The sequence below is a fragment of the Callospermophilus lateralis genome, chromosome 20 (assembly GCF_048772815.1).
Source record: "Callospermophilus lateralis isolate mCalLat2 chromosome 20, mCalLat2.hap1, whole genome shotgun sequence".
In the NCBI taxonomy this organism is placed as follows: Eukaryota; Metazoa; Chordata; class Mammalia; order Rodentia; family Sciuridae; genus Callospermophilus; species Callospermophilus lateralis.
In genome coordinates, this window is record NC_135324.1 from 3,293,122 (window position 1) to 3,316,841 (window position 23,720).

The 23,720-nt window shown below is 56.3% G+C and overlaps 1 protein-coding gene across 2 annotated transcripts in view; it reads right to left on the bottom strand.

Moving 5' to 3' along the window:
- The window catches only part of Xpc (XPC complex subunit, DNA damage recognition and repair factor), a 25,461-nt gene continuing 1,741 nt past the window's right edge, over positions 1-23,720 (bottom strand). For both annotated transcript variants that reach the window (XM_077106179.1, XM_077106178.1), the window contains exons 2-16: positions 20,914-21,112; positions 18,633-18,748; positions 16,578-16,701; positions 15,102-15,186; positions 13,930-14,087; positions 13,255-13,375; positions 12,710-12,799; positions 10,244-11,101; positions 7,627-7,787; positions 5,501-5,582; positions 3,476-3,610; positions 3,229-3,398; positions 2,698-2,791; positions 1,796-1,885; positions 1-883 (exon numbers count right to left, since the gene is read on the bottom strand). In XM_077106179.1, coding sequence (XP_076962294.1) covers positions 668-883; positions 1,796-1,885; positions 2,698-2,791; positions 3,229-3,398; positions 3,476-3,610; positions 5,501-5,582; positions 7,627-7,787; positions 10,244-11,101; positions 12,710-12,799; positions 13,255-13,375; positions 13,930-14,087; positions 15,102-15,173 — 2,247 coding nt within the window. In that variant the 5' untranslated portion in view covers positions 15,174-15,186; positions 16,578-16,701; positions 18,633-18,748; positions 20,914-21,112 and the 3' untranslated portion in view covers positions 1-667. The remainder of the gene's footprint in view (positions 884-1,795; positions 1,886-2,697; positions 2,792-3,228; positions 3,399-3,475; positions 3,611-5,500; positions 5,583-7,626; positions 7,788-10,243; positions 11,102-12,709; positions 12,800-13,254; positions 13,376-13,929; positions 14,088-15,101; positions 15,187-16,577; positions 16,702-18,632; positions 18,749-20,913; positions 21,113-23,720) is intronic.

Genomic DNA, 23,720 nt, shown 5'->3' on the forward strand with positions numbered 1-23,720 from the left:
AGATAAATGCTTTATTTCTTTCTCAAATGTTTATAAAAGTGATTTCTCCTGAACATCCTCAGTGCAAGCAGCTTCACCAATTTATCCAGCCGCGGGAGGGCCCAGCTGAGCGCCAGCCTGCTGACGTGTGGTCCCTTGACCCTCCGTTGGCGTCTCCGTTTCTTTCCTGACCTGAGCTCTGTTCAACTCTCCCGTCATCAGAAAATGTGACTTCAGAACAATAGACCCCAAATGCCATCATGGGTGGTGGCCTGCAGTCCCTTGCTCTCGCTCTCCACTGAGCCAGCCTGATCGGGGAGAGGGAGGGGCCCACAGGGAGCGGCCCCTCAGTGGGGGACAGAGGGACAGCACAGAGTCCCCCAGAGGACACCTGGGGGAAAGGGCGGCTGCGTTCCTAAGGGCACATCCGCCCGGGACCCCAGTGTTTGTGCATTTAAAAACAAGGCCACGTTTCCCAAGGTGGGACGCACAGGTGGGGCTCGGGGTGTCTCCTGAGAAGGTCCCACAGCGCAGAGTGGGGTTGGCACCAAAGAGCTGTGACAGCCACCTGGGGGTGTGACGGGGTTCAGGCCACGAACTCCGGAGGCCCAGCCCTGTGGGGCCCGTGACTTCTGTGGGCCTCCTCCGCAGAGGGGACACGGCCCTGGGACCCAGAGCCGGGCCTCCGTCACATCTTCTCAAACGGGAACAGGTGGGCGGCGGCCGCCTTCCTGCCCCTCCTGGTCTGGGGGCGCCTGGGCTTCTGCTCCTCCTCCTCAGCCCCCCGGTTCTGGGGCCAGGAGGCAGCCAGGATCCGGGCGGCTTCAGCTTGAGAGCTGGTCCCCTCCTCCTCATCGGATGACAGGCCACCTCCTGCCTCTGCGGGGGAAGCCACCGCCTCCTTCTGCAGGGGACAGTCAAGGGGCGCCACAGGCCACGGTCAGCACCCAGCCATGAGGAGGTGCCCGCGGGGACAGCGACGCTCTCAGCCACCAGCCCCAGCTCCAGCCTGGCCGAGCCCTGGGCTGGAGGAAGAGGGGCCACAGGGGAGGGACCTGGCTCTTGGCTCGGGACTGGTGCGGGCGGGGCCCTGAGAACGTGCTGGGGGACTCGCTCTGGGGACACCAGATGTGCTCCACAGCACAGCCACGTCCAGGGCCACTGCCGGCCACTCTGTCACCCCACTTGGACAAACGTGCCTGTGTCTCTGAGCTGCACAGACGTGGGGGACCCTCCTCAGTGCTGACTGGCCACAGGGGACACCCCAGGAAGGCTGGGGACCCTGGTGGAGGGGGGCTGCGCACGGGCAGCCTGGTCCCCATCGGGACACAGCCAGACACGGGCCCCCGACAGGGGAGGGTGCAGAACAGGACAGAAATGTTTTCTAAGGGCCGATAGGTGTGGGGACAGGGTGGGGACTGGAGGGTCCCAGAGCTCCCTCCGCTGGGCCTCCCACAGGACCCATCCCACCCACCACAGAACCCCCCGGGCCTGACGGGGACCTAAGGCTGTCCACCCCCACTGCACCCAGGGCCTGTCTGGCACGTGGCAGTTGTTCTGAGGTGTGCAGGTGGCTGCAGGTGCCGGGAGGGACGCGTCCCTAGGAAACCCGCAGCCTCCTGGCCAACCCCGCCTGTGGCGGCTGCTCACAAGGACAGGGACACCCGGCTGCAGAGCCAGCAGGGGCCTCCCTCCAGCAACACCCCAAGACGTAAGGCCAGGCCCGAGGCACAGGCTGGGCGTCAGGGTGTCCGTGCTCGTGGGCACCTTCTCGAAACCCCCCCCAGCCGCTCCCTGGGCGCAGGCGCACACTGACCTGGGCCCCGTATCTCAGCTTCAGCCTCTCGCGGATGAGCAGGCCCTTGGTCAGCAGCTTCCAGTGCCCCAGCGCCCGCTTCTCCCTCTTCTGCACAGGGGACCGCAGAGGAAGGGACGGTCAGCACCACCTTGGACAGGTCTGGGGCAGACCCGGGAGGACGCGCCCGGGACACTGCAGACCAGAAGGCCCTCCCCCGTGCCCAGCCTCATTCCCAGACCCTGGTCTGACCCGGGGCAGGGGCTGGGCTCAGCGGTGCGCACTCCCTGGCACGAGGGGACACTGGGCGATTCTCAGCACCGCGTATGAACAAGTAAATAGAATAAAGGTCCAGCAACAAGTAAAAAGAAGTTAAAAATAACAAAACCTGGTCTGACCCAAGAGAACGACATTCTGCAAAGCCACCAAGAACAAGGGCCTCTGAACTGTTACTGTCTCTGTGGATAAGGTCGTCGGGACCTGGACCTGGCCACTCCTTTCAGGGCAGGGACTGCTGGAGTTGGCAGCAGGGCTGGCTGTCCCTGGGGCCTGCACAGGTTGGTAGGGACAGTGGCAGTGGCTGTGGGTGGGTGGCAGGAGGCTCTTTCCCCCAGAGCTCACTTTCCATGAAGTCAAAGAGAAACAGAGGGAACCTCAGCTGGTGGCCCACGCCTGTCATCCCAGAGGCTCGGGAGGCTGAGGCAGGAGGATCGCAAGTTGGAGGCCAGCCTCAGCAAAAGCGAGGCCCTGGGCAACTCAGGGAGACCCTGACTCTAAATAAAATGCAAAACAGGGCTGGGGACGGGGCTCAGGGGTTGAGTGACCCTGAGTTCAATTCCTGGAACCCCCCAAAAATACTATTATCAGAATTCAGAGCACGGCTGCCCCGCCCTCTCCCATGGCCGGCCCTGCCCCAGGCTCACCTCCTTCTCCCTCTGCTCGACGAGGGCCTGCTCGTTCTCCCAGGCCGTCAGGAGCACGTCTCTGAATTCCTCGCAGACGATGTAGCCCTCGGTTCTGTGGGGACACAATGTGGGTGACCTTCCTGAGTCTGCTGCCTGCCCTCCGCTCCTGCTCCCCTCCGCAGGGGACACGGTCCCTTCTGTGCACTCAGGGTCCTGCAGCACCAGGCAGCAGGAAGGCTCTGGGAACCGACAGGACCACTTCGTCCCCAGACCCTGCCTGAGAGGCCCCCGGCTGCCGGCCAACCCCACAGGGGACACAGCTCAGTGACCAGCAAGGACACTGGCCGGCTTTGGGCACCAGCTTGTGACGACCCCTGGGGACCTAGCATCATGAGGATGCTCATGTCCCTGGTTCTGCTGTCCCTGGACAGCTGCCAGGATGGGGCAGGACAGGCCTGACCTCCAATCCAGAGCCAAGTCCTGCCCAGGAGAGGCCGGGCCTCCCCGCGCCAGGGGCCACGCTGCCCGTCATCAGGGCCCTCCACGCACACAGGGTGGGAGTAGCCTCCGTGGAAATCGAAGCCCGTGACGGCCTGGACACAGTCGATGTCCAGCTTGCGGGCCACGCGGTGCAGATTGGGCAGGTTGAGCTGGACGCAGCCGATGGGCATCATGCTGGGCAGGAAGAGGTACACGTTCCCAAACTCATTCCGCGGCACCTGCAGAGAGGGCACAGCAGGATGAGGCCGGAGGCAGGACAGAGCCACCTGGCCCCCAGCCCCGAGGCTGCCCGTACCTTCCCGTCCACGGCCACCGGGGGCTGGTACTCCTCCGTCTGCCAGCGGCCGAACAGGGCCAGGTCATTGTGGTCCTGCAGCTGGGGCTCGGCCAGGCGGGCCTTGCGGGCGCGGTTGGAGAAGCCCTTCACCATCTGCCCAGAGACACGCCATGTCACGGCGCGGGCTCCCAGATGGAGCCTCGCGACAAACATGACCCCAGGTGCCACCAGCGAGAAGTGGCCCTGGGCACCTGGCGCTCTTCCTGGGGCTTCAGATGTTGGTCAGAAGCCCACGAGAGGGGCCCCCTGCTGTCCCCACTTCACAGATGAGCAGCCCAGGGGGACACGAGGCCAGATGTCACGCAGCGTGTCACGGCCGGGCCTGTGCTTTCAGCCACCCCCACTCCATCCAGCCCTTGACCACCACAGGAAAACCTGGACTAGAGGTAAGGTCACCTGCCTAAGGTGACCATGACCATGACGAGCCAGAACTCACACCCAGGTACTGTCCTGTCTATTGACAGCCACCACATGACCTCAGGTCACCTCTGGAGGCCCGAGAGGTGCAGGGTTGCTCAGCAGAACAGGGTGGGGAGAAGGGCACCTGGCACAAAGGGCACAGACGTGTGAGAACCCCTCTACCTGGAATTCTGGACATAGTCTAGCAGGGAGGCAGCAGGTGCCACAGCAGCCCTCGTGCACCATGAGGAAGGCATGGGCCTCTATATCAAAGGCAAGGGGAGGCTGGGTGGGTTGAGGGTGGGCTACGCGGGGTGGAGCACAGTGTCGTGTTTCGGAAAGATCCGCACAACTGTGACACAGCCACCGGGTTCAGACTGGGAAGGGATTATGGCTGTCATCTGAGAGGGAAACAGGAAGGCAGGATGTGGACGGTGGGGTCAGAACAGAGCGTGGATCTGAGAGACCTGGGGTCATCCTAGGGCTGCGCTCGCACAACATAATGAAACACCCGTGACTGTCCAAGCCCAGGGACTGTCACGTAAACCTAAGATGAAGGTACTGGATGTAGCCAGGCTCAGGGGGGAGCACCTGCCATCCCTGCAGCTCGGGAGGCTGAGGCAGGAGGATCATGAGTTCAAAGCCAGCCTCAGCCAAAGGGAGGCCCTGAGCAACTCAGGGAGACCCTGACTCTAAATAAAATGCAAAATAGGGCTGGGGAGGGGGCTCAGGGGTCAAGGGCCCCTGAGTTAGTCCCAGGTACCCAAAACAAAAGATGCGTCCCAGTCCCGCCTGTCTTGTGGGTTTGACCCATTTCTAGAAGGTAATAAAAACTATGAACTGAGGGCTGCGTTCTGTCCCTGCTGGGCAGCACTGTTCCGGAAAAAAGAAACTGAGCAGGCGTGGTCCAGGGAAGACGTGGCCCCTCAGGACCGGCAGACGGCACCGTGCGCCCAAGGCTGCTGTTGGCAGCCCCCTGCCACCAACGCCTGAGCCCTCCCTCTCCACCCAGCGCCCAGCCCCCAGGGCCACTGCCGGGAGCTGGCAGAGAGGTCCCTGCTTCTCTGTGGCCGTCGCCGCACTCTGCCACTTAACTGCGCTGTGTCCTGAGAAAAGTCTGTGTGTGGGTGACACCTCGCTGCGCCTCGTCCCTCACGGGGAGCTGCCCCCACCCCACAGCTCCGTGGGAGAGGAAGAGGCCGATGACAGGCTGGGCCAGGGGTTCCTGCTGGGCTCTGCCATGTTCCTAAGCTAAGGCCCGGGGCGGCCACCTGCCCCTGGAGGGACCCAGTCTGCACATCTGTGAGATGGCACCGGGGTGAGCCCCCAGAGGGGCACACGCAGAGGCCTGGCAGGCTGGACACAGGGTCAGAGGGACTCGGGCGCACGCCTGTGGGGGCTCAAGGGCCCAGGAACAGGCCACCTGCAGGGCCCGGGGCTCCCCAGGGCTCAGCTGCCCTGGGCCAGGCTCTTCCCATTCCTCCCTGGTAGGTGGCTCCCCAGGGACCCCTGGATCCTGCCACAGTCCTGCCCTGCGCCCCAGCCCCGACCCCCGCCCCCTTCCCTGGGACACGGGGCTGTCACCTTGTAAGGCACTTCTCCCAGCCGCACCACCCGGGCCTGCTTCAGCCACGTGTCCCTGGAGTGCAGGGTGTGCACACAGTCCCTAGAGGGCGACAGGGGGGCAGACGTCAAGCCAGGGCCACAGGCCACCGGGCCAGCCCAGGACCCAGCGCCTCTGGCCCCAGCAGGTGGGAGAGCCTGTCCCCAGCCCTTTTTATATTTCATTAGAGACAGGCTCTTGCTGACTTGCTGAGGCTGGCCTCCTACTTGGAATCCTCCTGCCTCGGCCTCCTGAGGAGCTGGGGTGGCAGGCGTGCGCCCCTGCATCCAGCTTCTTTCTTTATTTAAAAAAATATTGTTTCCAGTTGTTGGTGGACCCTGGTTTCACTGACTTATTTCTAGGTGGTGCTGAGGACGGGACCCAGAACCAGCACCCCCGGGCTCTGCTCCTAAGGGACCCGAGGAGCTGCGGGAGCCACACCCCAGCCTGTCCCTGGGACCTGGTTCCGACATCCCTGGGGCTGCCTGTCTGTCTGGGGCTCTGCGCTGGCCTCCGTGGCCCGTCCTGAGCCGGGGACGAGCGCTCCTTCTGCAGCCTGCAGGGCACAGGGAGGGACACTGCATGCAGGTGACCACTCCCCACCGGGTGGCACCCGAGGGTCTCCTCTGCAGCTCACACCACGGGGTCAGGTGCCTGGCGTCCAGCAACGGAGGCGGTGAACCCGAAAGACGGCTGGGAAACCAGTCAGCAAAGGGGCCATCGGGGATTGGGGCACAGGCCGTGGCCCGGCTCCTGTCTCCTCCCCGAGCTAAGAGCACGTCACAGCCTCGCAGTCCCCAGAAGGCCCACTCCTGCCCCTGCCAAGCCCCCCTGAGGGGACAGTGTCAAGCTCCTCTTGATCTACACCCCTAACTCCGCTGGGAAAGAGATCCCGTAAGCACAGAGCCAGGGTCCGCCTGGCGCAGATCTCGGGCCTTCTGGGCTGAGCAGCTCTCTGTGCCACCTCCTGGCTGGGACTGGGCGGGTCCCTTGAGCTGCCTGGGCCTCGGTGTCCTCGGGATCAGTGTGGGGTGAGGAACCCTGTTCTGCTGGACCTCTGTGGTTGCCAAGAGGAGATGGGGCTGGGGTGCTGGCTCAGGGTAGACGCTCGCCTCGCACGTGAGGCACTGGGTCCCATCCTCAGCCCCACACAGAAATAAATCCATAAAACCAGGGTCCATCAACAAGTGAAAACAATATTTTTTGAAAAAAAAGAAAGAAGCTGGACGCAGTGGCCCACGCCTGTCATCCCAGCAGCTCTGGAGGCTGAGGCAGGAGGATTGAAAGTTGGAGGCCAGCCTCAGCAACTTAGCAAGGCCCTGAGCAACTCAGTGAGACCCTGTCTCCAATAAAATATAAAAAAGGACGGAGGATGGGGCTCTGTGGTTAAGCACCCCTGGGTTCAATCCCTGGTACCAAAAATAAGTACATTATAAAACAAATAAGTAAAGGCAACCCTATTTTCTTGGTCTTACATTAAAGCAATTTTTTAAAAAATAATCACTTTTTTCATTTGCTATTTCTCAAAAATCTTGCTTCTATTTTTTCATCATGTCCAAGTTTATTAATATTTCTTCAGTTTTAATTTTGTATATGTGTCATACTTTATTATTTTTTAAATTACTCCTTTCTTTCATTTGTACTGAAGTAAACCATGTGATGTAAAATATACCATTTTAACTGTTTGCCTTATTTCACAGTTTTGTTCTTGGCCGTTCTGGGGCCTGAATCTAAGGGTGCTCTACCACTAAGCTACCTCCCAGCCGTTTTGACATTTTGAGACAGGGTCTTCCAAGGTTGTGGAGGCTAGCCTCGACCTTGTAATCCTCCTGCCTCAGCCTCCCGAGTCCTAGGGTGACAGACATGCCCCACCTCAGTGGCTCTAGCTGTTTTTCATTTTCCAACTCTTTCATCCCTGGTCTGTTAACCCTCCGGGGTTCCTCCCAAGCTCTGCTCTCTTCTTGACGGCATAGACACAACCACAGCTCACCCCTCAGTGCCCTTCACTCAGCGAGATGAGCCGATCTGAGCAGCCCCTGGCCCAGGGAGAGGGTGGCGGGTTCCGGACCACCAGGAGCCCCAGGAGGCCACCAGGCCGCCCACGCACCTGGAGTAGACAGCTTCCCCACGACAGTAGCCCAGGATGGCCGCCGACTCGGGGTAGATGGCCTCGTACTTGAGGAGGTGCCGCTTCAGGGCGTACAGAGGGTGGTTCTTGTAGGTGCCGATGGCAGTGGGCAGAGGCTGGCCCAGGTGCTTGGCCTGGAACTGCAGAGGCCAGACAGAACGGTGAGGCCGAGGGGGCGGGGGAGGCCGAGGGGGCAGGGAGGCCGCAGCAGAGACCCCTCACACTGCTGCTGTGCCAACACGTGGCGGGTTCCAGGGACACTACCAACAGCAGGAAAGACGGCAGAATCAATGGGACGTCACCTCCATGTGCACCAGGGACACTCGACCAGCGAGACCCTAACCACGTGAACCACAGCAGGGGATCCCAGCCAGAGCAAGCCGGAGCCCGCGTGCGCGCGACAGGTCAGCATGCAGTGCACTGTCACGTGTGTCTGCAGGAAGGAGCAGAGGGACACGGGTGACTTCCTCGTGCCTCACTGCAGCTCTGGTCGTGGGGAGGCTGCAGAGTGACGGAAAGCTCTGAGGAATCAATCCCCCCGTGGTTTGTGGTGACTCCCCCGACCTGCCCCCAACCCTCAGGCCCCTTATCCAGCCCTAGGGGACTGGGGCCTGCCTCCTGAGCATCTTAGGAAGGAAGTCATTTCCTCAGTAAGAAGGCCTTCTGCTTCTGCTTCTGCTCTCACAGGAAACGGAAATGACGGTTCACATCCTGCTCCTAACTTTTCTGATTTTTCTTTTTTTGGTACTGGGAATTGAACCCAAGGGTGCTTGACCACTGGGCCACGTCCCCAGCCCCTGTCGGTGTTTATTTTGAGCCATGGTGTCGAGGCTGGCCTCCAACTTTCAATCCTCCTGCCTCGGCCTCCCGAGTTGCTGGGATGACAGGCGGGCACCGCTGTTCCTGCTCCTGCAGTTTCTCTCTTCCCACCGTAATTGAGGATTCTGGGTTCTCGGGGGCAGACTCACTGCTGTGACCCGTACCCTGCTCACAAAGTTCTCAAGCTTTCCTTGGCACCCCTTCCCAAGGCCCATCGGATCAGTCGGCCAGGCGTGTGCGCTGAACAGGCCAACCCAGAGCAAACGCTGCACGTGGAGGGACGACACCAGAGACCAGCTGCTGGACTCCAGCCCCACGGAGCCCCAGCCACGGGAGCAAACCTCGGCCCTGGTGAGCAGCTCAGCCCCACTTCCTGGTGTCAGAGCTGGTTCTAGAACCAAGGGACACACTGCGTTACGTCTGGGAAGTCCCTGCTTCCAACAGGCCTCCCCAAGACACTGAGGGGACACTGCCTCATCCCAAGCCCCGCCCTTTCCAGGAGATGCGTGTGTTGCTACAGTGAGCCGTCTGTATACGTGTGGGCCGTCTGTATACATGTGGGCCGTCTGTATACGTGTGGGCCGTCGGTATATGTGTTTGTGCCCACGGGAAAAGGAGCGACCCCCAGGCGCAACAGCTCAGACCTGTACTCCCAGCTACTTAGGAGGCTGAGGCAGGAGGATCTGGAGTTCAAGGCCAGCCTCAGCAACTTTGGGAGACCTTGTCTCAGAATGAGAAAAAGAGGGAGGGGACACTGGGGTTGTAGCTCAATGGTAAAGTGTCCCTAAGGCCAATACCCAGGAACACAAAAAAAAAAGAAAGAGCTAGCGGTAGTGGTAACCGTGTGGATGAGTCATTCCCTCTGTCCCTGGGCCCTGTTTCGTTAGTTCCTAAATCACTTTAAAGCTGCATATGTACAATGGGACACTGACTTAAAAGTAAGCAGGTTCCATAAACAAAATGGGGTATGTACACACAGTGGAATATCACCCAGCCATAAAGAAGAATGAAATTATGGCCTTTGCTGGTGACTGGATGGAGCTGGAGACGATCGTGCTGAGTGAAATCAGCCAATCCCAAAAAACCAAAGGCCAAACGCTTTCTGTGATGTGCAGATGCGGACTCACATTGAGGGAGGAAGGACGCACAGAGGTCACTGGATCAGACACAGGGGAAGGGAGGGAAGGGAGGGTGGGAACGGGAAGGACAGTGGGACGAACAGATTCACACTCTGTGTGTGTGACGTCAGGACACTCTGCTGTCATGCAGATCTAAAAAGAATAAGTAAATAATAAAAAGTAAAAGTATCCAGGCTCCAAGGCGACACGGACCTGGGTTCAAAGACCTAGAAAGATAACAATAAAATGATAATCAAATAAAGATATCCAAAAAAAAAGCCCGAGTCAGTCAGTCACTCAGCTCTGTCACATTCTACTGGCACAGTCAAGGCTCTGACGACCCCAGCTTTCCAGGATCTGATGGGATGAGCAATGACAGTAACAACACCCAACACAGCACTGGGCACTAGTTACTTTAAATGGACTTAGCTGGGCACAGAGGCTTACACCTTCGAGAGGCTGAGGCAGGAGGATCGCAAGGTGGAGGCCAGCCTCAGCAACTCGGTGAGGCCCTAGCAACCTGTCCCCAAATAAAAACTAAAAGAGGGCTGGGGACGGGGCTCAGTGATGAGATGCTTCTGGGTTCAATTCCCTCGACTGAAACAAGGAGAAAGCAGTGAGTGACCGCAGGCGGGCAGGGGGCGGGCGGCAGGCCTTACCTCCGAGTCCTCCTTCTTGTCCCTCTCCAGCTGCGGGCTCTGGTAGGGCCTCAGGGTCTCAGCCCACCACTCGGGATCCACTCGGCACTTGCGGGTGGCCGTCATCCAGGCGGGGTCATACCTCTGCGTGACGTCCCGGACCCAGCCGTCGCTGTCGATGCCCACGATGTAGGTCACGGGCCTGGTGGCGAACCTGTAGCAGGCCAGGGGCTGGCCCACCACGCCGTGCACGCAGTCCACGCACACCCACCGGGCCTCGCGCTCGCAGAACACCTCCAGCCACTGGTCCACCCCGGGTGGGCCCCTGCCTGCGGCCTCCGCAGCCTCATCGGCCTTGCTAGTGGCCTTCTTGCCTCTCTTGCGGCTCGAGGAGACCGACGACGCTGCCGGGCGCTTACAGTGCTCACTCTTGGGCCCAGACTTTGTCTTCCGAGGGGCGGGGGCCTTCCTCCGCTTCCGAGGGCCGGGTTCAGAGTCCTCCCCGGAGGAACCATGGGCCTCCCCGCTGGAGAGCTCGAAGTCAGAGCTGCTGCTGGACCGGCCACTCCCGCTGTCCTCTTTGTAAGACACCCTGGAGGTCACCCGTCGCTGCCGGCCCCGAGGCCGCCCCTGGGCTTTCCCGGGCCCCTGCCCTTGGCTGCCCTCCTCGCTGGAGGAGTCGCCCTGTTTCCTGCCGGGCCTGGCCGCCTTGGTCTTCCTGGCCTTGGCCCCCCGCTGGCTGGGGCCCTTGGAAGACGCTCCCTCTGGTCCGGCTCTTGGGCTGGTCTTGGGTGTCTTTGGGTCTCCCGGGACTTGGCTGCCGGCTTCTGGGGAGTCTCCAGCACCTTCTGCGGATCTCTCCTTGGACAGTCTCCTTCCCTGAGTACGACAAGGAGCTCTGGTCTCTTTTGGCTTTTTCACTAATGATCTCAGGAAGATCCTGACCTGAAACAGGGCCAAGCGCTGCCCGAGCATCACTGCAGCAAGAGGTCCCGGATCAGACACGGTCCCTGCTTTAGGGCTGCACAGAAGCATCAGCTCAGACCTGTACCCCTGAGACGGAGACCCTGCGATCCCTTTTCACCCTGACTGTGGACAGAAAAAGGGCCAGGGACTCAGGAACAGAGGCCCCGGGTTTGAACTGCAGGTCACGTGACCCGGGGAACGTACTTCACGTCCTGACCTCAGTTTGCTCTGCAAGAATCATACCCACCTCGCACACAGGCGCCCTGCAAGAACACACTAGGGACGATGGTTTTAGAAATTCAGAGATTATTGTCGGGCGCAATGGCGCACGCCTGCCATCCCTGCAGCTCAGGAGGCTGAGGCAGGAGGATCAAGAGTTGGAGGCCAGCCTCAGCAAAAAGCGAGGCCCTAAGCAACTCAGGGAGACCCTGTCTCTCAATAAAATAAAAAATAGGGCTGGGGAGGGAGCTCAGCGGTTGAGTGCCCCTAAATTCAATCCCTGGTACTCCCCCCCCCCAAAAAAAAATTCAGGGGTTATTAAAATCCACCTGTAGCCTGTCAGTCCGGGGAAACGGCCCTCAGTCTCCTTCCTGCAGCACAGGAAGCCACAGGTCCTTGGGCTGGGGCACAGCTCAGTGCTGGAGCTCTCACTTCGCTGAGTGAGGCCCTGGGCTGGTTCCCAACTACCACCACCCCCCAAAACAGAGAGGAAAGTGTGCCATCACCACCCGCTGCTCAGAATGTGTGTGGCGCCACCTGGTTCACGGAACAGAAACCACAGCACCAGAGACCAGGCCTCCACAGGGCACTCTGTGCACACCAGGCACCAGGTGCCAGATGCCCCTCATGTGCCCACTCTCCCTCCAAACCCAGGTTATACGCTAGGCAGCCTCCAAAGGACTCAGCCTCCAGAACACCAGCTCTTAAAAAGTTTTTGAGGGGACAGGGGATAACAGAGATTGAACACAGAGGTGCTTGACCACTCAGCCCCCTCCCCAGCCCTTTTTTGTGTTTTATTTAGAGACAGGGTCCCACTGAGGTACTTAAGGCCTCAACTTTTGCTGAGGCTGGCTTTGAACTTGCGATCCTCCTGCCTCAGCCTCCTGAGCCTCTGGGATGACAGGCTCGCACCACTGTGCCCAGCTCTTAAAAATATAATATTGTTGCTGGATGTGGTGGCCCACACCTGTAATCCCAGAGGTTCAGGAGGCTGAGGCAGGAGGATCACAAGTTAGAGGCCAGCCTCAGCAACTTAGTGAGGCCCTAAGCCTGTCTCAAAAATATAAGTAAAAAATGAAAAATAAAAAAGACTGGGGATGTGACTCAGGGGTAAGTGCCAGTAAGTTCAATACCTGGTACCAAAAATCAATAATAAATAAATATGTAAATAAATGATATATATAAATACACACACAGCCACATACACACACATATATATACTGACTGATGTCTTTTTTAACTTAACGATTTCTCACTCCTCCATGTTGCCTGACCCTTTCTCTGGACGCCCCAGAACCTCACCTTTGCCACAGATAACTTCAGAGGAATTGGCTGGAGAGAGAGCACCAGGCGGGTCAGGAGCCGCAGAGCCCGGAGAATCAACAGGAATATCTACAAGGAAAAGAGGAGAACACATTCATCCTCACACGATAATTCGGGATGCAGTCGATCCACTGTTGCTAGCTGTTTGTTTACAACAGTGAGAAGCTGCTCCTGTCAGGTATTTCAGTCACAGCGACAGAGAAGCCGACACACTGAGGCTCCTGAATTTTAGTACCTGGGTTAAGATCAGGGATAAGATCTTTTTTTCTTTTTGGTACCAGGGATTGAACCCAGGGGAGCTTAACCACTGAGCCCCCTCCCCAGCCCTTTTTTGTATTTTATTTAGGGACAAAGTCTTGCTGAGTTGCTTAGGGCCTCGCTATTGTTGACGCTGGTCTCCAACTTGTGATCCTCCTGCCTCAGCCTCCCAAACCGCTGGGATGGCAGGCGTGAGCCACCGAGCCCAGCTGCAGACTCATTATCATGGTGGTACTCATACAGCAGTGCCACCAGGAGGGACTCACATGGACCAGCTCCTCATCATCTCGTGCGGAGTAGATGGCAAACCTCCTCTCGAGTGTCGTCTGCAGGCCATCTTGCTCGTTGGTGGAGAGGTCCGGATTGACCGTGAAGGTCCCAATGAACCTGGAGAGGAGGCAGCGTCCCCGGGCAGAGTCAGCGGAGGGGACATTCCGTTGTTTCATAGACAGGAGAATCAAAAGGGGGAGGAACCGTGGGCCACATCTGGCCCAGTTAGCCAGCCAAGCCGCCGTGGCTGAAGAGCCAACTCTGACGTCACTTCCTGGGGTGGCCTTCCCACACCGCCCACCTGACGTAAGCGCCCTGCTCCAGGTGCCACTGTCCCCGACACCCCTCCAGAGTGTCCCCACGCACTAGGACCTGGCGTGCTCCTCTCCGCCAGCCTGGGAACCCTTCCAGGGTGAGGATCACACCTGTGTCCCCCATCTTCCCCACCAGGTCCACTCCTGGCGCGGCCACCTCAGGGAAGGTTCACAGGACCCGAGCCTCAGCCCAGGAGAACCTCAACCCCTTTTCTGCATTTTATTTAGGGTCAGGGTCTCCCTGAGTTGCTGAGGGCCTTGCTCAATTGCTGAGGCTGGCCTCCAACTTGCGATCCTCCTGCCTCGGCCTCCCAAACCCCGTCTGCCCCGCTACAGAGCACAGGCGCACCGCCTCACCACTTCACCAGGTTGGAAAGGAAGCTGACGTCCACGTCGCGAGGCGGCACTTTGGTAAAGCGAGTGGGGATGATGGAGAGGCCAATGGCGAGCAGGTCTGGCTGGCTGCAGACGCTATTTCGACAGAAGCCATTGGCCAGCAGGCACAGCAGGTGAACCTGCAGAGAGGGAGGCAGGAGAGGGGAGGCCATGGGGGGAAGGCTGTAAACCTCTAGCAGAGACATCTGCTCTCTCTCAAGTTCAGGCTATTTTCCTTGTGGTACCAGGGCTTGAACCCAGGGGTGCTTAACCACTGAGCCCCGTCCCCAGCCCTATTTTGTATTTTATTTAGAGACAGGGTCTCACGGAGGTGCTTAGGGTCTTTGCTTTTGCTGAGGCTGACTTTAAATTCGCGATCCTCCTGCCTCAGCCTCCGGAGTCGCTGGGATGACAGGCGTGCGCCACCACACCCAGCTGAAATCCTGAGCGTTTTGAGTACTGACATGATGTTCACTGAAAGAGTTTCCAATTTTGAAGCATTTAAGATATTAAATTTTAGGGTTAGGAATGTCTTAACCTATAGAAGTCTCTGCCCAAAGTGCCATCCGATGGCCTTGCCAGGTCTGTGTACATATTCCGGTAACTACCAGCAAAAGTCAAAAGCCACTGCACTATAACTAAGACCAGAATCAAGGTTAAGAAATGGCTGAAGCCAGGAGCGGTGGCACATGCCTGTCATCTCAGCAGCTGGGGAGGCTGAGGCAGGAGGACCGCAAGCTTGAACCCAGCCTCAGCAATTTAGCAAGGCCCTAAGCAACTCAGGGAGACCCTATCTGTAAATAAATATGAAATAGGGCTGGGGATGGGGCTCAGGGGTAAAGTGGTCCTGGGTTCAATCCCTGGTACCAAAAAAAAAAAAGAAAAAGAATTGGTTGAAACTAGAGAAGAGATGGGAAGCAGGAACCTGGTGCTCAGCCCCTGCTGTCTGCCAGGCAACTGTGCTGCAGCAATCTGACAGGTGACATTGGCCCACTCTTCATAACCGCCCTCCAGGGAGCCCCCCTGCCCACCCCGACCCCCACACGCTCTTCAGATGAGGAAACCAAGCTCAGTGGGCTAATCGTGCCACGGTGGCCCCATGTGGAGCCCGGCTGGCGGAGGCACGGCCCTCCCGGGGAGCGGAGCCTCCGTACCTTGTGCGTGTTCTCGTGGACTTCTTTACTGAAGCGCTTCATCATCCTCCGCAGGTGCGTCTCAAACTCCATCTTTATCTTCTCCCTGCCACACAGAGCGGAAGGTGTGAGAAGGACACTGTCACCAGACCCCACTCCCCGTCCACGCCACCGCCCCTCACCAGGACGCGTCCACCCTGAGCCTTGCTGGTGCCACGGGTGCGCTACTCTAGCAGGCTGCAGGCCAGGTATTCCCTGCGTGGTTTTCCACTCTTCCCCACCTGCACACGTGAGCTAGGACAGTCCCTCCGGAAGTCTTCCCTAACCTTACAACTACTCACTCCTTCCTAGCAACCGCTACCTCTTTTTGGTACTGGGACTGAACTCAGGTGCTCAACCCCTGAGCCCCGTCCCCAGCCCTTTTTATATTTTATTTAGAGTCAGGGTTTCGCTGAGTTGCTTAGCACCTAACTCGTAGAGGCTGGCCTCAACTCGTGATCCTCCTGCCTCAGCCTCCCCAGCCACTGTGCCCACAGCAAGCACTACCTTTATTTTAAGTCAGTGCACAGTCATTGGGGGGGGGGGGCGTGAATGAGTCCCGGGTTTGTCTGAACCACCTCAAGGCGGGGATGTTGCTCCTCAAGGAACCCTGGGTGAAGTCCCCGGTTCAAGACCACCGCTCAGTATGTGGCGGCTCCCTGCCCTTGGCTCCCTCAGCCCTAGGTCCCCAGGAGGTGGGCGAAGCCTGCTCAGCCCCCACCTGGCTGCCCTGGCCACCTGCTTCCTGTTGTACTCGGGAAGGTCTTCATTCAGAACCCCTGGGGTTCCTCCACCTTAAAAGCCCCCCGCGGGCTGCAGTCAGCGGTCAGACCCAGGCCCCACCGCATTGGCCACCCCTGGGCCCGCGTTGCACTTATTTCTGTGTCTTTAGCTCTGCAACTTCTCAGACCTTTAAGGTTCCTAATCTGACGCCTCGCCCCAGTGCAGGGACCCTGAGTCAAGGTCACATCCCATCGTGTGACCGACCGTCGTTTGTGAGATGCTGTTCTAGTGCAAAACCTCCAGGAGTCTTCGTGAACCTGGGATGCTCAAGTCAGGGGACAGCTGACCACTCAACGGCTCCTCTTCCCAAGCCATCAGAGGCAGCAGGCACCCTGGCAGGGGAGGTGGGAGTGCCCAGCAGAGCACAGGGCTTCAGACCCTGGGCCTCAGCTCTCTGCTGAGTGACTCCGGGAATGTTACTTGACCTCTCTGGGCCTCTGGCCCATCTGCAGTCCCACTCTGCAGATGAGACCTGATGGCGCAAGATCCACCTGCTGGGCCTCAGGGGTTCCCTCTGACCAGGGTGCTCATTCAAGTCCTCCAGGGAACCCGGGCCTGCTCACCTGACCTTCCTGACCACGTGCATCCCCAGCCCTGCTCCCCAGTCCCTGTCACCAGGTTTCCCTCGTGGACCTGCGGCCCTGGTGGGGACAGACCCAGGGCGCCTGCCCTTACCTCCTCTCTCTGCTCTTGGCCTGCTCCGGGGTCTCGATCTCTATCTCCACGGGCTCCACAGGCACCGCAGACGCAGACGAGGCTGAGCCGCCTCCCACGTGGCTCGGCCCAGGCTCGCTGAGCTCTGTCGACAAGGATGTTTCACATCAATGACACGAAACACGCTGCACCAAACCAAGTCAGGGCGTGGGAGGCAGAGGAGGGGGAGTGGGGGAGGAGCCCCCAGAACACACGCCACCCTGCTCAGTCTCCGACACCTGTGTATCTCATGTAACCCACACGGCAGCAGGTGTCTCACCTTCAGATGACAAACTAAACCTCAGAGAGAGCGAGGCGAACCCAGGACACCCCCCGGGGCCTGTGTCACGTGCCTGGAATCCCAGCAGCTCGGGAGGCTGAGGCAGGAGGATCTCCAGTTGGAGGCCAGCCTCAGCAACTTAGTGAGGCCCTAAGCAACTCAGCGAGACCCTGTCTCTAAATAAAATATAAAAAGGGCTGGGGCTGGGGCTCAGGGGTTAAGCACCCCTGGGTTCAATCCCTGGTACCAAAAACCAAAACCCTGCTACCAAGAGCTCACCATGTATGGGGGCTGGAGCTGGGGCTCAGTGGCGGAGCGTTTGCTTTGCACGTGTGAGGCCCTGGGTTCCATCCTCAGCTCCACATAAAAATACAGTTATTTAAAAGTGTGGTGAGTTGGGGGTAGAGTACAGTTTAGATTAAGAGAGACTTAAACATAACAATAGCAGCCAGGCTCAGCGGGGCATGTAATCCTGGTGACGTAGGAGGCTGAGGCAGGAGGATCCCAAGTTGGAGGCCAACCTCAGCAGCTTAATGAGACCCTGTCTCAAAGTAAACTAAAAAGTTCAGAGTAAAGAGCCCCCAGGGTTCAATTCCCAATACTGGAAAAAATAAAGAGCTCTGACAGCCAACTACAAGGCTTATACCCACTGGAACCTGAGTTGGAATAAAGACAAAGACGTAGCTACAAGGAGAGGTTTGTGAAGGAGAGGTTTGTGACAACTGAGGTGGGACACTCTTGCTCTGTCACTGTAAGGGACGTGTATGCCGAGGCTGATATATTACAAGTGTCAGGACGTGTGCAACTAATTTTCCAAACGTTCCAATGTAAACTTCCACGGGAAAGAAACCTTCCAGGTGGCAAGATGTTAAAGGGAGGAGCCTGGATCAAGGGTATGTACTACTGTCTCAATGTTTTGCAAGTTTGAACATTGTCAAAATAAAATGCTGGGCTGGGCTGGGGCCCAGTGGTAGAGCGCTCGCCTGGCATGCGTGAGGCACTGGGTTCGATCCTCAGCACCACATAAAACACAATAAAGATATTGTGTCCACCTATGATTAATAAAATAAAATAAAATGCCAAGGGGAAACCCTACTCGGCAGAAAGGCAGCAGGGACACTACCATCAGCGGCTGTCTACTGTGAGTGCGTGATCCACCCCAGGACACCTGGGGTCCTGCTTTTCCACGACATTCTAGAGCCTAGACGGCCAGGCTGGTAAGCAGCCAGTGTTTAGAGAGGGCTACCAACGAAAAGTTCTTATGTGATTGCAGACCTGCTCTAACGTCATCCAAAGCCCGTGCTGTTTCTACAACACCCTGCTGCCTGTCTACTTATGGCTACTCCACTGATGCTCACCAGAGGAAGAGAATATAGATGACCTTCTTGGATAATGTGGTCGTGGATTTTTCATTATATCAAAAGCAAGTCCCTGGCCAGGCGCCGTGGCGCACACCTGTCATCCCAGCAGCTCAGGAGGCTGAGGCAGGAGGATCGCAAGTTGGAGGCCAGCCTCAGTAACTGAGCAGGCCCTGAGCAACTCAGCTGGGCCCTGTCTCTAAATGAAACATTTTTAAAAAGGGCTGAGGATGTGGCTCAGTGGTGGGGGGGGCGGGGGTGGGGAGAAATCAGGAAGTCCTTAACCACAACCTGATCTTTGGTTTTATCAGATTCAGAAGAAAGTGTCAGAATTAGAGCAAGTGGCCGGAGTCCAGGAGAGCCACCAGCTCAGCAGACAAGGAGACAGACGAGCTTTACCTTCCACCTCCTCCCAGTCCTCCTCACTCTCCTCCTCATCTTCTCCTTCGCTGCTGGTTCTGTCCTCGGGGGCCTCCTTCTTCACATGTACCTTCTTGAAGTCCCCTGAAAAGCCCCTGTGTGGGGACACGGGAAGGAAACAGAAGGCTCAGAAGCCGCAGTGTCGCCTTCAGGCTCAATGGGATGGAAAGTGCATCAGGAGGCTGTGGCAGTTCCGAATGTGAAGGTGGCTACACCGAGGGCCCAGTCCCATTCCCTCCCCCAGCGTGGGTCCCCAAATCTCCCCAAGCTGCACCTGGAGGGTCTGATTAACCTAGACATCTGTGTGTGCAGGTGCAGGCCCAGGCCAGAGAGGGGAAGGGGTTCCCGCTTGTTGATCCCCCTGTAAACCAAGTCAGAAGGGGTTTCCCTCCACCTTTAAGAAATAAGACATAAGACACTGGGTGCGGTGGCGCACGCCTGTCATCCCAGCAGCTCCGGAGGCTGAGGCAGGAGGATTGCAAGTTGGAGGCCAGCCTCAGCAACTCATCAAGGCTCTAAGCAACTCAGGAATAAGATATAAAATAGGACAGGGGATGTGGCTAAATGGTTAAGCATCCCTGGGCTCATCCCCAATACCAATAAAAAATAAAAAAAGAGGAAAGAAAAGATGTAAATAAACTAAAGTTGGAAGGACTCTAACTTCCAGATAAGCGAGAACATGACTATACACAGGTACGTCATAAAAAATGTAAGCAAGCTAACCACACGGGTAAGCAGCCAGCTAAACAATCGCTCAAGACTGAATGCTTGCTAACATGGAATAAATACATGCAAATTCATATAGAAACGTGCTGAGTCACTTTCAGCTTGTGCAAACTATGATATGACATTGAATAAGATTCTTGCACAGACATTTAAAAACCACCAATTCTCAGATTTCAGTTCTAAGAGGACACACACTGAATTTGGCCTATCGTCTTTTCCAACACCACACCAACAAAAACTTCCTTACAATACACACAGGAGAAGTGTCCGTGTGCTATGGCTTTGAACATGGTCAGCGCCCAGGGGAGACCAGAGCAGCCTCCTGGCCTGTCTCTGTTTAGGGGTTAACGGGACTTCACCAAGCAAAGGAGCCCGTGAGGAAGCAGTAGTTCAAAGGGTTTTTTTCCAGTACCAAGAATTGAACCCAGGGGCACTTGACCCCTGAGCCCCGTCCCCAGCCCTATTTTATGTTTTATTTAGAGACAGGGTCTCCCTGAGTTGCTTAGGGCCTCACTTTTGCAGAGGCTGGCCTCCAACTTGCAATCCTCCTGCGTCGGCCTCCTGAGCCTCTGGGATTAGAGACATGAGCCACCGCACCTGGCTCAGAGGCAGTCTTCACAGAGTCTAAGGGAACAGAAGAGATGAATGATGGTGGCCAATCTGCAAGCGTCCCCCACGCCCCTGAAACTGCTGGCCTCTCCTGGACTACTCTCTCATGCCTGGATTAGAGGTTCTAGAAAAGTCTACACCACAACTGAGATTCGTTTTGAAGCAAAGATCAAACGAGCACACCTCTGTTCCTGCTCTAACCCCCCACCAACTTCCTCAGGGGGCAGACAATCCACCAGGCTCATGTCCGCTGTTGCCACATGTGAACCCGCTGCTCATCACTGCGAAAATACGCGCACTGCCTGCCAGACCAGGGCCCAGTGCGAGATCCCACAGAGCCCCCGGAAATGAATCCCAGATGGCCCCAGCCCTCTCCGAGCCCAGAGGGTAGTCAGCCCTGGCCTGTGGCACGGTCACAAGCAGCTGGAACACCAGGCAGAGACACGCTATGCTCTTCAAAAACATGACAGGGAGTCCAAGGAGGCAAGGGGGAGGAATCAGTGGAAACTTCTAGAACAGATGCCCCCACTGATGATCTCCAAAGAGGAAGGTTCTCTACGTGGAAGGAGAAAACGTGAGCAGCGAGTGTCCAGGCCCCAGTACAGGGATGTGTGGAACCAGGGCCGAGAGCTCCAGCTGGGCCTGGACCACATGTCCCCAGAAAGGTGGCACAAGAGGAAGCCAGAGTGGCAGGCACCTCGTATCTACAGATCAGAATCAATAGCCCCGGGCTCTCTGGCTAGTGTCCCCTGGCTGACTGCATAAATCAGTGTCCGCACTGTCCCCTGCTCCTAGTGTCTAGAAGACTCTAGAGACTCCTCCCTGTCCCTGGATCCTGGTGACAAGTGAGAAGAGGGGGTCTCACTCTCCACGCTGCTCCGATGGGAAGGGTGGACACGGAGTCCGACGCCCGCCGGGCCCTCACCTGACCTCTTCCCCTTCACCCAGGGCTTCCTCCTTCACCGGGAGGCTCCCAGCCGCGACAGTCGCCTTGGCCACCTTCTTTCTTGCTGGGCGCTCTGGGGAGTCCCCAGGGTGACTGCGACCTCTCTTCTTCTTTCCTGGGAAGACTTTTGGAACGAGGCTCTTCTTGGGGGCTTCCGGTTTCTTGTCTTCACAGACACCTGGGTGACCACACAGAACAAGAGTTGGGGACAACAGGAACGTGGACACAGAGTGGCTTAGGGACAGGGTCTGCGATCTCTCTCCAAAGCGCATCTCCACTGCAGTTCACCATCCCGCCGTGGCCCAGCTCGGGCCTCGCCCCCTGCAGCCGTGGGAAGATCCATTTTCCTGTCAGGGCTGCTCTGACCCCCGGCTGCCTCCTCCTGATTTTTTGAGACAGCAAGGCTGGCCTCTGACCCACGGGCTCCCCTCCTGCATCGCTGGGGTGACAGGTGAGCCCCTGCTCCTGGCCAACCCAGGCCCCTGACTCAGCCTTTATTCTGTTTCTCCTGAGACTCTGGAAACCACCAAGGACTCAAGTAAAATCAAAATTCTGTACCTTAAACCTTCAGCTCCCCCCAGCAAGCAAACTAGCTGAACCCACTCCTGGAGACCTGGCTTCCTGACGCCCTGATCTGTCGGGAGGGTAGACCTCAGGAGTGACAGGCTTCAAGTTCAGCTCCAAGTCCAAGTGTTCCCACGACCTTGGTTTTATGAATCTGTCTCTGCCATAGCTAGACGGGCCCCTGGTCAAAACCCATCCTGCTGCAAGATCTCTCCAACCTCACCCCACTGTCCCACCAAACTCAGAGGTGGACAAGGACAGGGCACACAAAGGTGGCGTCTCCTCTCCAAACGGAAGTGCTCACATACCATTTTCTTTCTTTCTTTCTTTTTTTTTTTTTTTTTTTAAAGATTCTGAAATACTACCCATTCCTAACCCAAAAGTCCAAAATCCAACATTTTTGCCATGTTTCAGACATCAAAATTTTGGGGACATCAGATTTTCAGTGCACACTACTATCTTCTTAAAATAAGTATTCTTGATTTCTGTTCAAGGAAATTATTAAAAATTCACAAGCTGTTGATTTTAGTTGGAGAGGGTGTCTAAACATACCATGTTTCTGTATGATCATATCATTCACTTTAACAGTTTATAAATAAAAGGACCAGGAAAAATATTGTCCCACTTTGCAATGACATTCACACAAATAAATCTTTCTTCATTTTTACATGACCCTGCTTCAATTAATTTTGGAAAATAAAAATATTATAGCTTTTATGTAGGTCTTAAAAGGGAATGCAGTACTAACCTCAAATATAAAATTAATTTATCTCTTTCACTCAAGTTAGTACATGCTCAATAAATAGCTGTCAGAGGAATTGATGAGTTATAGCAATAGAGGCCTTAAAATACAGCACCACGAAGAACCACAGAGGTGTTCACCGCAACAAGGAAGCAATGGGGCAGGCTACTTTGTTCCTAACTGTCCAGAGCAACACACTGTCACCTTCATTTGCATGCACAGAAGTGCTGTTACAGTCTACGCTGGGGGCTGGGGCTGGGGCTCAGGGGTAGAGCGCTCACCTAGCAAGTGTGAGGCCCTGGGTTCATCCTCAGCACCACATAAAAATAAATAAATAAAATAAAGGTGTTGTGTCCATCTACAGCTAAGAAATTATTTTTTTTTAAAATCAACCGTGGTATAATGTTAGAAACGATGCTGAACATCAAGTCAACTTCAGGTCATTGTCACCTGCATCTAAACCACAACCAGCAGGCCTGTGCTCCTCAACCCAACCACAACAAAGGTTCTAAGAACTTCAGACCCTGCAGGTTGCCTTGGAAACGCACTGCTCCCGCCTCTGGTTGGCAAGAGCTCACCAGCTGACCTGCAGGACACCCTTCAGCCTGAGCGCTGTGAGCTAGTCCCACAATGTCCCTACAGGGACATGCCCAGGGCTTCCTGCGTACCTCACTGGAAACTCACCGCCACCCCAAAGGGCAGTTTTGTTTCCCAAAGGAGGTTCAGAAGGGCTAGATTATTTGTCCAAAATAACTTCCCCAAGCGCACACGACTACTAAGTGTTGGAGCTACACGAAACTCAGGCCCAGGTGACTACTGATCCGGGCCCAAGCACTTTCATCCGGTTAAAACCTTGACTTTTTGAATTGCTACCTACCAGGAACACAAGCCGAGAGGAACACCCACTTCCTATCAAGGTCCCTTTGCTGAAATAATAGCCATCTTTAAAGGGGCACATGGAACAACTCCTTCACAGAGTATTTTCCAGTCTCTTGGGTCAAACTTGATTATTCCTTTGGAAGGGAAAAAGGCTCACACCTTCTCTTGTGATAGTTAACATGCTCTTCCTTGGATATTTTACAGGCATGAGTTATGTCTACACAGTATTCTAAGTTCCTGCAAGACATGTCTGCCTTCTATGTCATCCGACGGATGGACAGCACATGCCAGGTATTCAAAAACAAAAACAAAAACAAAAGTTATCTGTATAAATTGAGTAATTGCAGGAACAATATGAAACCCATAACATTAAGTGTGGAGTAAATCACCTCCTAAACTTAGGACTTTTGACTCCATTTGATTCACTTAATGGATTGCTATTCATCCAAATGAATTCGTAATGTGTTCAAAATTACATAATCTCACGTCCTGAAAGCAAACAAGTGTTACCTAATCGAATCTTCTACCCAGCTATCTCAGAAGGTCTAGACGTCGCTTCTACAACATGCATTTTGCACAAATTGATGCTATTTATTGATTA